Here is a 17,550-nt window from a genome sequence, read left to right as displayed (position 1 = left end):
TAGAGGCTCACAGACAGCTTTATGTGATAAGACCATACCTGTATATGGACTGTGGGCTCACAGACAGCTTTATGTGACCAGACCATACCTGTATATGGACTGTGGGCTCACAGACAGCTTTATGTGACCAGATCACACCTGTACATGGACTAGAGGCTCACAGACAGCTTTATGTGACCAGATCACACCTGTACATGGACTGTGGGCTCACAGACAGCTTTATGTGACTAGATCACACCTGTACATGGACTGTGGGCTCACAGACAGCTTTATGTGACTAGATCACACCTGTACATGGACTGTGGGCTCACAGACAGCTTTATGTGACCAGGTCACACCTGTACATGGACTGTGGGCTCACAGACAGCTTTATGTGACCAGGTCACACCTGTACATGGACTGTGGGCTCACAGAGAGCTTTATGTGACTAGATCACACCTGTACATGGACTGTGGGCTCACAGACAGCTTTATGTGACCAGGTCACACCTGTACATGGACTGTGGGCTCACAGACAGCTTTATGTGGCCAGACCACACCTGTATATGGACTGTGGGCTCACAGACAGCTTTATGTGACCAGATCACACCTGTACATGGACTAGAGGCTCACAGACAGCTTTATGTGATAAGACCATACCTGTATATGGACTGTGGGCTCACAGAGAGCTTTATGTGACCAGATCACACCTGTACCTGGACTGTGGGCTCACAGAGAGCTTTATGTGACAAGACCACACCTGTACCTGGACGGCGCTGTGTGGATGTAGGGGCTGGCCCATGGAGGGGCAGTGTCAGGGCTCAGGGCCAAGTGCAGCCGCCGTCCCGGGCAGGGATGCCGGCTGGATCAGCCTCGGGGTGGGGGGGATGGCTGACAGCCGCCCACCAGCCGGGCCACACGGGCTGTCACTCTGCCAGCACAGGCACCGCAGCCCTCCAGACGCAGCCTATGCTGCTGCGCTTTCACGGGAGCGACCCGTCCCGTCCCCAGCGCCTCTTTGCGCACCCCTGACCCTAGAGGATGGCTGGAAGGGGGCTTCGCTCCCCACACCACCCCCACCCCCCCCGGACTACAACTCCCAGCGTACCCCGCGCCCCACCGCGGCGTCGCACTTCCGCCCCCTGGCGGCGGCGCGCGGCACGCGCAGGCGGGCGGGCTGAGCCGAGCCCGGAGCCGCCAGCGGGGCCAGGGGCTGCGCCGGTGCCCGCGCCCAGCGGCCGGTGACGGGGGGAAGGGGGCACCCCAACCCGCCGGGGAGGGGGAGGCGAGACACGGACCGCCGGCTCTCCCGAGCGAGGAGCCAGCGCCGCGGCCATGGGGAACCGCGGGATGGAGGATCTCATCCCGCTGGTCAACCGGCTGCAGGACGCGTTCGCCGCCATCGGGCAGAACGCCAACCTCGACCTGCCGCAGATCGCCGTGGTGGGGGGGCAGAGCGCCGGCAAGAGCTCCGTGCTCGAGAACTTCGTCGGCAGGTAACGGGGAGCGGGGGGCTGCTGGCCCCGGGGAGCCCCTCTGCGGGAGCGGGGGGACGGGCAGAGCTGCGGGGTGCAGGGGCAGAGCTGCAGGGATGGATGCAGGGGCAGAGCTGCGGGATGCAGGGATGAATCCACGGGCAGAGCTGCGGGATGCAGGGATGAATCCACGGGCAGAGCTGCGGGATGCAGGGATGAATCCACGGGCAGAGCTGCGGGATGCAGGGATGAATCCACGGGCAGAGCGTCTGGGTGCAGGGATGAATCCACGGGCAGAGCGTCTGGGTGCAGGGATGAATCCACGGGCAGAGCTGCGGGATGCACGAATGCACGGACAGAGCGTCTGGGTGCAGGGGCAGAGCTGCGGGATGCAGGGATGGATGCACGGACAGAGCTGCGGGATGCAGGGATGGATGCACGGACAAAGCTGCGGGATGCAGGGATGGATGCAGGAGCACAGCGGCTGGGTGCAAGGGCAGAGCTGCGGGATGCAGGGGCAGAGATGCAGGGACGAATCCACGGGCAGAGCTGCGGGATGCAGGGATAGATGCAGGGGCAGAGATGCGGGATGCTGGGATGGATGCAGGGGCAGAGATGCGGGATGCTGGGATGGATGCATGGACACAGCGGCTGAGTGGAAGGGCAGAGCTGCGGGATGCAGGGATGGATGCACGGGCAAGAGCTGCGGGATGCAGGGCCACAGCGGCTGGAGGCTCACGCACCGCAGCGTGCGGGGCCAGAGCGCTCTGCGCAGAGACGGAGCTGCGGGATGCACGGCTACCGCGGCTGGATGCTCTGGAGGCGCAGGGCCGGTGCTTGAGCGGGTCAAGGGGAGGCAGAGAAGGGGCCCCGGCTCGGGGGCAGCTCTAGGGAGCCCCCCCGCACCGGCTGTTGCATAACGGGGGGCTGAGGTGTCGGTGGGGACCGGCCCCGTGCCCTCCCGGGGCTGCGGGAGGTGGATGCGGTCGCTGGGAAGGATGCGGGGATGCTCCCTAGCGCTGCCTCCATGTCTGTGGGAAGGATGGGGGGGGGTCTCCCCCCGATGGGCTCGGATCCCCCGGTGCTTCCATTTTGCTTCCCTTCGTGTGACCTTCGCCTTCATCACCTGCAACCTGAGTAAATCCCAGGCACCTGGTTATCTGCTCCGGCACAGACACACAACACCTGCGAGGGGGGCTGCTCCCCGCCTCCTGCCCTCCTTAGGTAATTGTATTCAGCAGGTTTGAGTTCTCAAAACAGCTTTTTAAGCTGTAGGGAGGTGCAGGTTGCTGGTGAGCGGTCTTAAAAGCAGCGGCTGCTGTGATACCTGGATGCCTCTGTGGGTTTTTCTCTTCCAGCAAACTGCGTCTGTGACACCTCTGGGATGTCATTCCCCCTCCCCCACTTCTTCTTTTAAGCCTTTTGCTGCCGGATGGCTTGTAAAGCTTTTCCACTGGTGGAAGGGTCTGTGGTGGGTATGGATTGCTTGTTTAGCTGCAGGTAGCCCTAAATTTTGAACGTATTAAAGGTCTTTTTTCAACCTAAATGATTCTATAGCCTCTGGGTGCACTAGCAAGAGACTGCAGGGATTGTATCTGGTGTAAAGAAAGCATCGTCAGAGTCAGATTTTTGTGTTCTTTGTCACATATATGTGTTCAAAGAGTTTGGGATCCCTTCTAGCTAACTTCCCACAGCCTGTGCAGCATCCCCCAGGGATGCTGGGAATTGTGCTGAGGGAAGGGCTTTCCAGGAGCACATTACTGAGGCTCAGTTTGTAGACTAGGATCTGCTTATTTGTTCACAGACAGAGGAAGAAAATTATTCCTGCCACGAAAGTGAAAAACTTGCTGTGCTGTAGCTTTCTAAGAAGGGGGAAAGAGAGCTCCTGAAAAATACGAGCAAATCAGGTTCACCTGTTGGCTCTGCTGTTTTCCTGCTTTCTAAGTACTGGCAGCCTCACCTCGTAAATCCTTTTTAGAGGATCTGTGCAGTCAGTGCTGCAGTGGCGTAATGTATAATGTACGGCTGTTGGCTGTCAGGGGCTTTGCTGAAGGATGCTCGGCGTATCGGGGTGAGCTGCCCCTCTCTCTTAGACGAAACAAGCAGAAGGGAATAGATTAATCCTTGCTGTGTCTCCACTGGCACCAATTGAGAGGTGGGGATTTCATTTGCCTGGTGGAAAGCAGATGAATTAAATTATTTTCTGCCTCTTTCCAATGACCCTGGTCCCAGGGGAGCTTGTGACCTCGCTGTGTCCCATCAGTGCTCTCTCTAGCAGCAAGTTACAGTGCTGTGGATGTTAGAAAATGAAATAATGAAGGGTCCCCTGAGCAGAAGCTGAGAGACCTGTCTGCAGGAAAGCATTTAGAGGAAATAATTGGAGTGGAAGCGGAAAATATGTCAAAGGGAAGAGGTCTTTCTCTATTTGATACCCCTGAGTGCTGGCCAGTTTAGAGACTGGTAACATGAGACATTTTACTGTGGAGTGTATGTGTATATGCTGCAAAACCCAGCCCTGCTAAAATAACGTCGGGGCCCTGCTCTAATGTGTAGTCTCTTTTATTTTTGTGGGGTATTGGAAGCAATCATAGAAGCTATGGAAATGGTATCAATGGCTCCTCAATGTAATTGTGATAGGGGCTGTTTTCTTGCCTGAATAGGCATAAGAAGAAATTGTGTGTAGACCTACTGTGTGCAGATACAATTATTGCTGTGGTGTGGACATGACATATGTCACTGCTCTAGCGTGACACCAGGGTGGTGGGGCAGCTATTGCTCAGCAGCTGCTGATGAGTGTCTCTGGGTGAATGGAAATCCATGCAGGAGCGAATGCTGATGCAGCTGGTGCTCAGCGATGTGCTTGGTGGGGATGCTCCAGCAGAGGGGCTGGAGACCCTGCCAGGGCTGTTTTCCCCTCTTAATCCCTGCATAGCTCCTCTCAAATTGCTATCAGGGCATGTTCACAGGGCAGCACCTTTGTCCCCGCTGCCAGACCTGCCTGTGGCTGTGTCAGGACTTCAGTCCAAGGCTGCTGCTTGCACTTTGCAGGAGCACCGAATCCCTTGTGAGCTGGAAACCTCAGAGCACAGAGGAGCGATGCTGCCTGCAATCCATGAATGTTTAGTTGTATGGCTTACCAAACAATTTTTTTTTTTTTAATTTTCTCCTGAATGTGATGGCTTACTGGTTGCTGCTAATTACTCTTCCAGTGTCAGTTCCTCTGCTGTTAACAGATTATCCAACAGTGCAGAGCCTGTATTTATAATACCAGATGTCAGTGTGGCTGCTATGTGTGCTTTTGCTGCCGGAGACTCAGCATGGTGACTAGGATACTGGCTGATGGTGTTAGAATCAATGAAAAGATGAGAGAAGGCACTTAGAAGCCAGTCAGGTGACACATCTCTTCATAGACTGGTTTATCCTGGCCCTGGAACTGGAAGGAATGTTCATTGGGTCAGCTGCAGCATTTCCTACTGGTGTGGTTATAGGCTCATGGGCTAACTTGGGTTGGAAGGGACCTCAGGGGTCATTTAGTCCATTCTGACAGTGTTTTTACTTCCCTACTGCCAGCCTTCTTAATTAGAATGTCTCTGAGCAGGCACCAGTACCAGCAAAACGGGTCTGATAAAAAGCACAAAGCATATGGTCTGTGTTAATTTGACTTGAGAGAGCTCGAAGGACCAAGAACACGGATGTGCCAGACAGCCCACAAAGCTGTCTGTAACATCATCCATGCTCGTGCCACTCTTAGTTTGCCATGTGAAAATAACAGATACTTGTCTCTCTTTAAATCCTGAGATCATGGAGCGCTGTTGCAGAAATCTTTGGATTTGAGGGAGTATAATGGGGAAAACCCCGAGAGCACTGGGCTGCGTTCAGATGGCTGCGTGAACATCTGCCTTGTTCTTGTTGTCTGGTCCAAGTCAATGTGCTGCTCAGCCCTGTAGGACAGCGATGTTTGCCCTTCACGAAGAAAACAAGGCACCCCTCACTTGTGGAGAACAGATGGAGTAAGGAGGCTGCTGAGTAGGGAATGACTAAGGACTGGGAGCAGTAGGTGGAAGGGCTTGAATGGAGGTGAAGCCATCTCGTTTCTGATCAAGGGAGCTGAGCAGCGCCAGCATTGTGGGAATGGAATGGAGTTTACTTGATCCCAGGCCTGAGCACTAGCTGCAAAGCATCCTTCTCTCTCTCTTGGGAGCTTTTATCGAGCGATGAAGCTGGTGAGGGGGCTGGAGAATAGGCCTTATGAGGAGCGGCTGAGAGAGCTGGGGGTGTTTAGCCTGGAGAAGAGGAGGCTGAGGGGAGACCTCATTGCTCTCTCCAACTACCTGAAAGGAGGTTGTGGAGAGGAGGGAGCTGGGCTCTTCTCCCAAGGGACAGGGGACAGGACGAGAGGGAATGGCCTCAAGCTCCACCAGGGGAGGTTTAGGCTGAACATTAGGAAAAAAATTTTCACGGGAAGGGTCATTGGGCACTGGTAGAGGCTGCCCAGGGAGGGGGTTGAGTCACCTTCCCTGGAGGGGTTTAAGGGACGGGTGGACGAGGCGCTGAGGGACATGGTTTAGTGTTTGATGGGAATGGTTGGACTCGATGATCCAGTGGGTCTCTTCCAACCTGGTGATTCTATGATTCTGTGTCCCAAATCAAATAGGGATACTCACAGTGTGTTGCCGGGCTCCGATGGCGTGGGCCAAGTTAGCTGGTGTTTGTGTGTTGCCTGGAAGGAACCTGGAGGCAAACAGGAGCCTAAACTCAGCTGTGCTGGGCTAGCCTTGCCTCTCCTAGCAAACTGAGATTTCAGCTTGTGTAAAAGAGCAGGGGAAATGCGGCACCGCAATGCCTGTGGCAGCGGTAAGGAGAAGTGCCTATTAAAGTTGATCCTTGTGCTCCAGTAATTGCTCTGAGAAAGCCAGGCGAGGGCCAGGCAGCAAGGCTGTGACTGCCTTCGCCTTCTGCAGTGTCACGTACTGAAAAGGCAAAGCTAGATCCTGAAGCTGTGGGATTTAGGTTTGACTTTGGGTATGCTTTTGAGGAGCAGCTTGATATCTTTATCTCAACTGTTTTGCAGCCATTTAGAGATTAATACTTAACACCCCCAAGATGTGATGAGGCGCAGATTTTGCTTTGTTGTGGGAAGCTTCTTCAGCAAAATGTCTTCAGAGGCCAACAGCACTATTTAACAACAATGTAGATGTGAAAGGTCCTGTAGGGATGTATACGGAGATGCAGATACTTGGTTTGTTCAGATACTACAGGCAAACTTGTTTTGTCAACCATCTTTGTGCTTTTAAGCTGCTGTAGTGCTTGCTTTGAGCTTGGGTGCCGTGTAGGAGAACTGAGAGTTTAAATCTTCCAAAAATCAGCTATGCTATGTGTAGATTGAGTCTATCTGCTGTACTGGGTGATGCTGAGCATCAATGCGGTACCTTAGCAGAAGAGTTAAATTTAAACAAGATGCACTCACTAACTCACCCTGCTCTGGCCACAAGAGGAGTCCTTAAATATTAGTCTATTTTTTGTCTGCTTTGAGATATGCTTACATGCCCTGAGTGCTGGCAGAGAGTAATTGCAAGTCATGGAATCTTAATTGTTGTGTGATAAATCCATCCGTGAGCTGACCGAATGCTGTTATGTATTTGCAAGTTAATGTTGTAGGCACCGCTTGGGAACGGACTTATTTAGGGTTGCAGAGGATGATGCAAGAGCCCCGGAGCAGGATTCTGCTGCCTAGAGAAATAAATTGTGGTCAAATAATAGTCCTTCAAATGGCAGCAAGCCTTTGGTCTTCAGTGAAGGAAATACCTTTTTTAAAATCTTGGATTAATTGGGGAAGGAAGAAAATAATGGAGCACTGTGAGAAAGGGATAGTGTATTGCAGCGAACCAGAAGATAAAATAGTTTAACGGAAGAGAAATCTGCACAGCTCTCAGCAAACAGTTGTGGGAGGAGGAGTGCTAGGAGGAGATACATAATTAAATTAAAACATAACATGGATGGCTGTAAGGGAATAAAAAAAGCACAAATCTCAATGTTTGTAGATGCAGCAGCAGCAGCGGTCTGCCTGTGTTTGTCCTCAGACTGCTTGCTTTAATGTTATAGGGGTTGTCTCAAATAAATACAAGTCTAATACCTCTTCTACTGTCTGCAGCAGTCAGATATCCTCTGCAGATGTCACTTAACTCTTTACTGATGATCTCATGCTGCTGGTAACTGCCCACTAGCCTTATTCACTAGGAAAAGGGATCTTTGTGGCATGTCTCAGATCATATCAGAGTTTACCAAGGGAAAGGAAACCAGCTGTATCTCCAGCGTGGATGCTGGTGCTTGGTATCATGCGGGTTAGGGCTCGCCTGGACCTACTGGTGTGTGAAAATAGCAGGTTGCCTTGTCATTGCTGCAATTCATCACCCTATAGCTGGCAGGTCAGGAGGATGCCTTCTTTCCTAGTGTTGACTCTTCCTTGTTACCGTGATAATCCAAGCGCTGGGAGAGCTAAAGCATCCTGAGCTTCCGTGCTTGGAGATGGGTAGGTGGTGTGGGTTTTCTGTTTGCTCTGTGGTGTAGCAGAGGGCTGTAAAGCATCTGCAAAACCCAGGCTGGGGAAGGTCAGAAGTTCCCAAAGGCATTCCCCCATGCTAAAACTATCAGCTGTTTTTCAATTCTCAAGATGCTTAGCTTTTCTTAGAGTCACCCTCCCCCCAAAATCCCAATGCAGAACAAAGGCAAGCTTCTATTTTTGAAGGCTACTGAATGTTTTCAGAAGCTGTGGTTCAATACCTAGCTGGGGATGCCAAGTCAAGTCCTTGAACTTGACTTCTCCAGGTGCTTCAAGCAGGCAGAACTCCACTTGACTTAAATAGAAGGTGTGGGAGTCTGTCTGCAGCACCTCCTATCTGAGGCAGCTTCTGAAAATGTTATTCTAAGCCAGGAAGTGAATCCCCTTCCTGCTCTGCTGAATTACTGAAAGTCCCTGCTTTGCACTTGACTTCCACTTTGAGCCAGCCTGTCCAAGACTGAGTAAAAATCCTTTTGAATGAGAGTTTCTTAGCATCTTTAAGATGAACCTTTTCAAAGAGAAATGGAAGAAGCTGGAAACTTAGTTAATCAAGAAAACAGTTCTTGCTGTGTTTTAGCTACTGGGATGAAACTTATTATGATGCCTTGAGCGGTGAATTTATTACACAAGAGCAAACCCATGTGTGCTCCACCCAAATGAGCCAATACTCAGATTTTTGTTTCAGGCTGTGCATTTTGGTGGCAAAGTCAGAGTTCCTGAAGGAGTGGTAGGCAGTCACATAGAAGCATATGGTGTTCAGCCTGAATGCCCAGTGTAAAATTGGTTTTGAGGTGGTATCTGTGAAAGGAAATTTGCTGGTAATATGCAGGATAAACCCACTTCCTGGATATGCCACTAAAAACACCCAAAAAAACTTTGGGTGTAATACTTGACTGCTTGGGCTCACAGATCAGTAACCATATGAGTCAGTACTGCTAGCTGGGAGGAGAGCTAAAACTAAATCTGGTCCAAAAAAAAAAAAGTCTAGTCATGCATGGTGGGGAAATAGCTCATCAGTGGGACAGTTTCCCATTCCACTTGAACTTTTTCTGATCTCAGACCTAGATTTGCACATCCTGATAGAGTGAAAGTAAAGGAATATTTTCTAGCAGATAAACAGGCATGCTCAGCCTTGAGTTCTGTTCTCAACCATGAAACTAAATTCTTGTGTGACGTTTTTTATTCCTTTTTCTCCATCTGTAGAAAGGAGAGATGGTTGGTCTCTGCTGTGGTGTGTAGGTATATATAATTCATGGACATTTGAAATTACACTAGAAAAGGTTAACCATGAAGCAGGAAACTTTTTCCTAACAATAAATGAAAACTCTGCAAGAGTGGCACAGTGTTGTCTGTCTGAGCTCTTTGGAAGACCAGCCTTCCTACCAGAAGCGGTGAGCCAAGAGCTTTAGCTCATCATGCAGCCTCACTCGCCCAGTGTTGCTGGTTACTTGGGTCTGCGCTGCAGAGGAATTGGGACTGATGGAGCCACCTTTGGCTGCTGGCGTAGGTCAGATACTGGATTTGAAGAGTCGGGATATTCTTAGAAGGCTCTGGGATGTGAGAGGCTGCGCTAGATAAGCTGGGAGCACCTAGATTTTTTAGCATAGTCTTTGGGAGCAGGGATGGATAGCTCAGCCCTGTAAAGGCACGAGCTCGGGGTTTTGTCCCTGGTGACTTTAAACACTCAAATGCTCTGGTCAGGCCTGAAGGAGGTCAGACTGCAAGCAGGATTGGTTCTGAAATGCTGTTTCTTTTCATTTAATCTTATCTGTGATCCTTCTAAAGCATGCACCATACTTATTTTTGAGTGACTTGATGGAGTTCAGTCATGAGAATTGGATGTCTTGCTCTGAACTCCTACAAATACTGGGGTGGCTGTGAAGAGAGGACAAAAATACATCTTGGTGTTTACTGAGGAACAGGCAAGAGCGTGGATCAAAAAACGTGACTGGCAACTGAGAACACAATTTAATGTTAGATATGTAAACGATTATTCCAGGTGACTTGTTAATACTTTGCACTTAAGTCTAGGGTTTTGTTTTCAGTCCTCTTAGTGAATATGTTATTAAATGTAAAGTGGCTCAGTAATTTTCTTGAGCTTTCTTATAAGATGGGCGAGCGCTGAAGGTCAGTTTGTGCGTGACCTTCAAGCTTGTCACAGCTCCTAGGCTGGTGCTGACTATAATAGATAACTGCTTTTCTTTCCTTCCAGACACAGTACAGGAAGAAAGAGCCCCGAGTGTGAAATCTTAACAGTGTCTCTGATTGTTCTTTGCCACTTCAGATGCTTCCAAAGCTCTGGCAGGCTCTGCCGTGACCGAATAGAAGTGAGATGGTGTTTCAGTCCTGGTCAGTAGCTTCTTGCAGCTCAGCATAATGTGCTTTTGGAAGCATCTTGGAAGCAGACGTTATGCAAGCTCCTCAAGCTGGGTCTTGCTGACTGGAAGCAAACTTGCCAGCTTCTGCTGCTTCTCTGCAATTCTTGTGACTCGTGTGGCTTTTCTTGGAGCCCTGGAAGGAGCAGTTAAGCTGAAGGGTGCTGTAGTGCTCAGATAGAAAACATCAGCTTCTAACATGGAGGTTTGAAGGTTTTTTTTCTTTTAAAAGGTACTGTTTCCCGAAGTGCTCCTGGAGACGAGTGTAAAGAATCCCAGAACTTCTAAGACCTGCATTGTCTTCCCTTCCTAAAAATCAGGGCTTAATCCCAAATCTATAAGCTCTGCTAAAATACTTATATTGCAGTCATAATGAGCAATAAATTATATAAAATGAGGTCTGGAATAAACCCAGTTCCTTACTTACGACTGAAATGGGGATTGAACTTCAGTCTCTGTGGGTGAAACTACTATTTTCATAATGTATTGCCTCAAAAATCCCTTTTAACACTCCCTTTCCTGTTTCTAAGGGCTTTAGGCTGCATTGTTGCAGCTGTGTTGAAGGCTGAAGAGTTAACACTGCTACAACAAACATGAGGATTGCTGGGATCTGTCTGACTATGCTAGGATGTCATTTTGTGACTGTGAAAGCATCTTGCTGTAAGAGCGGCCAGTCTATGTCCTCTTTCAGGCGCCCAGTACCCATGTTAAACTGATCCTGCTGTGGGTTGTGGCTGATGAGCCCGGCAGCGTTGCTGTCATGTTGCAAAAAAAGCCGAGCATAAACTGCAGCCGTATTTCAGAGTAGTTTTCCAGCTGCATTTAGACTCTTTCTCAAAGCATCAATAGGCAGAAGTCTACTGAGATGCTGAGTAGCTGGTTCTCAACATCTGCAAATGTTTTCACAGCAGAGCTGGCTTACCCTGGAGAGCACTAAGGAAAACCATTTTTTTTTTTTTTTTTTTTTTTTTTTTTGAGAATGGAGATCCAGGGATGGGGGAGGCTGTGCTGAATTTGTTAGAACAAGGAAGGAGGTACCTAAATGCACAAATCTGGAAGTCTTTGTTCAGTTCCTCTCCTTTGCCATCCTGCCACTCTTGAATGCACAAAGGCAGAGTAAGTTGTGTAGCATCCGGCGTGAGGCTCTGACAGCAAATTCACAGGCTGTTTCGGATGTGAGAAATCTCCCTCATCCAGATAATTGTAAACCTCTACGAACAGGGGCTTATAATGAAAATAGCTGTCCCTTTCTACCTGCCTGCCAGTACAGGAACAGCTCTGTCAGCAGGGGAATACACCTGGTAACCTATTCATTCAGAATTAAGCCAGTAAAAACCAAATCTCTAACCGTCACATATTTTATGCTGATATTCGACTCCACTGACTTGCTTGTGATTTACACTGAACTTACACTGTTCTGTGGCAGGATGGGGCCCCTTGATTCTACCACACATGTTGGGTTTTCTGTCTTTCTGGCTGCTGCGATCTCTGGAGTAATCTCTGCCTATTTCTTAAGCTGATTGTGCTTTTACTTTTAATAGAAGCTCCTCTATGAATAGCTGGGAATTGCCTAAGCATGGCCATGGCCTTGAGAGGAGATGTGGTGCAGTGGGGTTATAGCTAGAGGTAGGGATGAGGTTGGTGCGTACTGAAATGCAGAATACCCTCGAGGGCTGGTGCATGACATGTGTCACTGCAGAGCTGACGCTGCAGCTCCAGCGCTGAAACCTAGGTCACCTCTTCTGTATCAGCACAGCTCCCAGTGATGTGCTTCTTCCCGCTGTGCTGTGCTACTTAGATTTCATATTCCTGTTCCTAGGCATTACTCTGTTTATGCCTGTTCATAAAAAATATGTGTGTTATGCCAGGCCTGCAAACTACCTGGCACCCCAAACTTCATGAATGAATTTGTATGGGCTATTTAAAGAATAATATTTAAAGAATACTTGCTGCAAAGAAAAAGTGAGGCATTGCATTAGCACTTGATATTTTGCCATGTTCTGTTTGGATAAAGTTGAATTAAAAGTAGATATCTAGACAGGTGAAAGCACGTGTTATTAGAAATCAGTATATTGATTTGAGGGGATGCGTGGGGGAAGACATCAAGAGAAGGAATGTAGATAAAGCCTTTACTTGTGGAGAATAGGGAAGGGAATGGAAGAGTGGAAGACTCTGGTCTGTTTGTCTGGGTTATTATGCCACAGTTTTGCTATAGATTCAGGGTGCCCATTAATAGACAACACCAATTTTGACCCTCTTCTCTTTTTTTTTTTTTTTTTTTTTATTTAAGCCCTAAAAGTTTTCCATGAAGACTTGGATTCCTTTAGAAATTCTGTGGATGTGTATCTGTATATAATCCTGCCTTTTTGTCACCTTCTATGGTCACTGCCCAAAGAGAAGAATATTCCATGCGACTTGAGAAGTGCCACCCCACTGATTGGGGTAAACGACTTGGCAGACAGATTGGAACCAGCCGAGAGGTCAAAAGCTCGTCTCTCCTGGGACTATTGATCCAGGTTTCGTGCTGGTATAGCCTGAAATGGAGCTGTCCTGTGTGGTTTTTGAAGTAGGGTTTAATGACTCTGACTTTGTGCTGCACTTAGAGGTGTTAGCAGTCAGTCTGCTGGTTTCTCTTCAAGGGCTTGTGAAGCCTGCGCTGTTTCCAACCAGGGTGATCCTAATTATATCTGAAACTGCAGAGGTGCAGTGCATCACAAGGAGCTTGGCACTGTTCCTGCACGCTTCTCCAGGCAAAGTGGGGATGTAAATTGCCATCTGAAATTCCCTCTGCAGGACAACCACGCACCTTGGATGGTTTGGTCAGAATGCCTGAGTGCAGCATAACTTTGTAACTGCACAGAGCTGTCCTTTCTGCCTGGCTTGTTGGAGGGCAAGCAGCTTGCCTCCCTGTTCAGAACACACTCTGCCTCTTATTTTTGACCCCAGATAAACTATCAGAAAGGGTCATTGGGCACTGGCAGAGGCTGCCCAGGGAGGGGGTTGATTCACCTTCCTTGGAGGGGTTTAAGGCACGGGTGGACGAGGTGCTGAGGGACATGGTTTAGTGTTTGATAGGAACGGTTGGACTCGATGATCCGGTGGGTCTCTTCCAACCTGGTTATTCTATGATTCTATGATCAGGGTAATGCTTTCAGTTTTCTGAACGTACCACCTATATCTGGACACTAATAGTACATAATTGCTTGAAGTACCACCCCCTTTCCTCATACAACTTGCAGTTTGGGTTTGTATTGGTGGGCTCATCAAGGTGATTTTGCATTTTCCAATGGACTCTTTAAGCTGTCTGAGCCCTTTGTGGTATCCAGGCTCTGGGGAGACTGTCCTTTTCTGGCACACGGCGCTGTTGGAGTGGAGGCAGTGTCGTACTGCAGTGATGAAATGTGCCTTGAGCTCTGTTTGTTCTTCTCTCAGGTCTTGAAGCAAATACCAGGGCTCCAGAGGTGGTGGAGTTGTGACAAGAAATCTAAGATGATACTTAACCATGAGCGTGTGGTATCTTCTGCCATTGCACCTGGTTTTCTTCTCTGAAGGAGAAAAAGGGGGATAAACCTGTCTTTATCCAGAGTCTCCATGTGACAAGTAGCTTGAATACTAGTTGCTGCTGCCTAGTCTCTCTGAACCTTTACTGCTGGACAGCCTCAAGTCTGAACTGGGCTGCAGCCTGGCTCCAGGGAGCTAGGACAGATTAAGACACTGGTGGTGGGAAATAGCAAGGTCAGCCTCTCGCTCGTGGGTCTTAGCATATATTAATCCCAGGGTGTTATTGTGGCCGTGCTTTCCTATCAGTCACTCTTATCCCGTAGTCTGTCCTTTTGTTTTCTCCCAGCTCAAGCTGCAGGTGCTGTACAGGTCATGTTTTTCCCGGCTGCAACCCTTCTGTTACAGCAAAGCCAGGATTTGTCGGTAGGTTTGTTTGTGCCAAAGCAGAGCAGTGTTGCTGCGGTATTAGGACAGATCAGTTCGACTTGAGGAAGACACAAACAAAGATGCTGGGTCACGGGTTTAGCTTTATGGCCATAAAAAACTTTCTTTGCTACTTCCATCAAGACTGGACTAACTTGATGCTCCAGGGTGTTGTTGATGCCTGATATTGTCCTCTAGGAGACTGTCTTGAAGCTGCAGGGAGATGCTGGAGATAAAATCTACCTGACATTTTTTGACAGGGTGTGTATGCTGTGGAGGGAGCAAAAGGAAGACTCACTTTTATGCTGTGTGGTGGTGAAAAGTCAACAATGTGGACAGAAAGGTCTGGTTTACAGCTTTTGGTGTGGAAAATACATCATGCTAGCACGGTATTTCTTAGACCTGTGGCTCTGGAAGCCTTTGGACCAAGCCAGTGCTGTGGTTGCTTTTCTGCTGAATCCTGATATTGCTACCCAGATCTGGTGGGTTTTGTTTGTTTGTTTGTTTTTAAATGAGTGAAACCAGCCTTATTTGGTTTATTCTGGAATTATAATTCTTGAAATTGAAGCTGCATTTTCCACAAATGTGTCATCCTTGCTGCCACATCCATTGAGGACACACCAGGCTGCTTATTCTCTTGAGTTCCCGATCTGTAGGGTGGGTGCTGTGTTATTCTTTACCTTGAATATCACAAGTTAGCAAGCAAGATCCAGGACTCCATTTCCTATTACCCAGAAGATCCCAGAGGAAGCTGCACAGCAGCCGTGCTGCAGTTTTTTACTCTCGCTGGACTCTTTCCTTCCCCAGAGCTGCAGCCCAGAGTCAACGCGGCATTTGCTATAATGGGCAGTGACTTTTGAGATTAGGGAATGTACTGTAGGCTGTACCACTCACTAAATAATCCTTTGCAGTAAAATGCAGAGTTCCGAATGAGAAAATCCCTTTACCTGCAAAAATACAGAGGGGAAATTGGCTCAGGAGTGCACACGAGGTGCTGGAGTGCCCTGTTTTCCTTTCCCATCTGCGTTTTACATCCTCACGTATTCCGGGCTAACCCATCTGCAGGAGGATAGCAGGGAGGGATCTCGATAAGTCAACCCTCAAAATGGAGGAGGATATTCCTGATTAATTCTCTCGCAGCAGAGACGCTCTGCAGCCCGCAATAGACCGGGTTAGATGGTCGGTTCTGTATTCCGGGAGTACCTCCTGCTTCTCCTGCAAACTCCTGACCTACAGCTTTAGATGGTTGCTTAAAATCTCTCTCAGCCTCTGCAGCTTGGGCCTGATGTGCAGCAGTGAGGGATGCAGGGACTGCGTGGACCTCAAACTGATTTGTTTCTATGGAAACAAGTAGATTTCACCATGTTGTAGGGAAGTAGGAGGGGAATTATCCCCCTGGGCCTGGTTCTGGCTCTCGGATTGGATTGGTTGCTGTGCTGCAATTGTAGAGCAGCAGCCCATGAAGGGATTATCTATCTAGTCGGGGATCACAACTAGGGAGAGGAGCACATGGATTCAGTTGGCTCCCATTCCAGGCTTTCTCAGCAGGGATGACACAAGGCACCGTCGTCCTGTGCCAGGATTCCCAGAGTCACAGACCTCCGTGGCACTTAAAACCAAAGAATTTAACCTTTGGAAGGCTAGCCAGGAAGGAGGCCAGCATTGCTGTGTGGGCAGCTGTGACTGTCCTACCCAGATTTTTCATTTCAGATGGCTGAAGTGATGAACCGTGCTCATGCTTTAGCACACCTTGTAGGCAAGAGCTGAGAACCCTTTGTGGTGTCTGCAAGGGCTGGGAGAGGCTGAGGTCTTTCAAACAGGCTTCAGGTGTTGCTTTTGCTGCCAAAGTTGTTGTATGTCCTGTTATATCTGGTGTTCTGCTTTCCAAAAGCCCGAGCACCTGAAATCCCATGACTGGGGTGATGGTTTTAAAACCTTTTTCTCCAAGGAAAGCTAATCTTGTGATAGTGGAGAAGGAATCAAAGTGTGACTATAAACATCTATCAACAGGTTCAAGTAAGAACAGTACTTATTAAAATCCATATATTCCTCGTGGTCTGTGTTACTGCGTATTCTTGAATGGACTCCAAGCTCTTGTGCGAGATCCTAGTGCTGATTCTTTAAAAGGGGCTGACAAACACCCCTGTATTTCAGACTCTCGTGTCCTAAAGATATTTGCCCAGCTGGGACCCAGCAACGATTGCGAGAGCTTAGGTTTCTAGATAGAAAATGAGCATGCCATGGGAAACTGGCAAGAATGGTAGTGCCGGTGTGTTTGAGCCTCTTCCCAAGCTACTCCCTTATCATAGAATCATAGAATAACCAGGTTGGAAGAGACCCACCGGATCATTGAGTCCAACCATCCTCATACAAATCAGGTGCAAGTGCTGTGTAATCTTCTCTAATGGAAAGAAGTTCCATTTGCTTGGCTTCTGTCTCCCTTCACTGTATATAGGGACCAGTACGTGTTATGTAAACTGAGGTAGGGATCGAGTGCAACTAGATCAGAAATTCTTGCTTTGTAGCACAGCCAGTGAGTTGACTGAAGGTGTTAACCATTAGTTATGGGTTTGCAGGGGTGCATCAGAAGAAGGTACTGTCATATCTCCCTTACTTTTAGGTCATCTAAAAATGTATTTAGTGTACCTCAAAAATCAGGCCAGATCCTGCTATAAGATCTACCAAGCATAAAGCTAGAGTATGCTGGCTTCCTTGGAATTACTGTAGGCATACAGCAGGAGAAATCCCTGGGCAAACTCTTTGCTGTGCTATTTTACTCTGCAAGCTGGCAGGGCCCCAGGCTATTGAATAAAAGTGTAATATCTAAAGAGTAAGAGTGCTTCTGACCTCCTTGGATGCCTCTTGCCCTGTGGAAGCAGTACAGCCATGAGGCTCTGTAGTTCTGCATCAGATTAACTTGTGCACAGAGGCTCTGGTGACTTGGCATAATGCACACAGCTGTCTTCCAGATTTTGATGTACCCTGGAGCTAGTGGAGTATGAGACAGAAAAATAAGCCAAAAGGATTCAAATCAAAATAAACAATAGAAACACTTTTTATCTTACCTTGCTGCTTCCAGAGACCTGCACAGAAAAGCATGTGCAGGAGAAGGGTCGAGCGAGATACAGAGAAGTGAGATGTGGAAGGACTGAATGAGAGAGACACTGACTGCAGCGACTCCTGGGAACAAGTCTGTGCAGTCACAGATAAGCCAGAAAAGCAGAATGTAGTGCACTGTG

The 17,550-nt window shown here is 48.6% G+C and overlaps 1 protein-coding gene across 19 annotated transcripts in view; it reads left to right on the top strand.

The window, feature by feature from the left end:
* Positions 1 to 1,274: 1,274 nt before the first annotated feature.
* The window catches only part of DNM1 (dynamin 1), a 67,557-nt gene continuing 51,281 nt past the window's right edge, over positions 1,275 to 17,550 (top strand). For 14 of the 19 annotated variants that reach the window (XR_011338885.1, XR_011338886.1, XR_011338884.1 and 11 more), the window contains exon 1: positions 1,275 to 1,474. Coding sequence is in view for 13 of the 19 variants with exons in the window: in XM_069873633.1 (XP_069729734.1) it covers positions 1,314 to 1,474 (161 nt within the window). In the remaining 6 variants the exon portion in view is untranslated. The remainder of the gene's footprint in view (positions 1,475 to 17,550) is intronic. The other 5 variants (XM_069873631.1, XM_069873630.1, XM_069873641.1 and 2 more) reach the window with 1 other exon arrangement.

This window comes from Phaenicophaeus curvirostris, chromosome 20, assembly GCF_032191515.1.
Source record: "Phaenicophaeus curvirostris isolate KB17595 chromosome 20, BPBGC_Pcur_1.0, whole genome shotgun sequence".
Classification (NCBI taxonomy): domain Eukaryota; kingdom Metazoa; phylum Chordata; class Aves; order Cuculiformes; family Cuculidae; genus Phaenicophaeus; species Phaenicophaeus curvirostris.
This window is presented reverse-complemented; position numbering and strand designations above follow the sequence as displayed.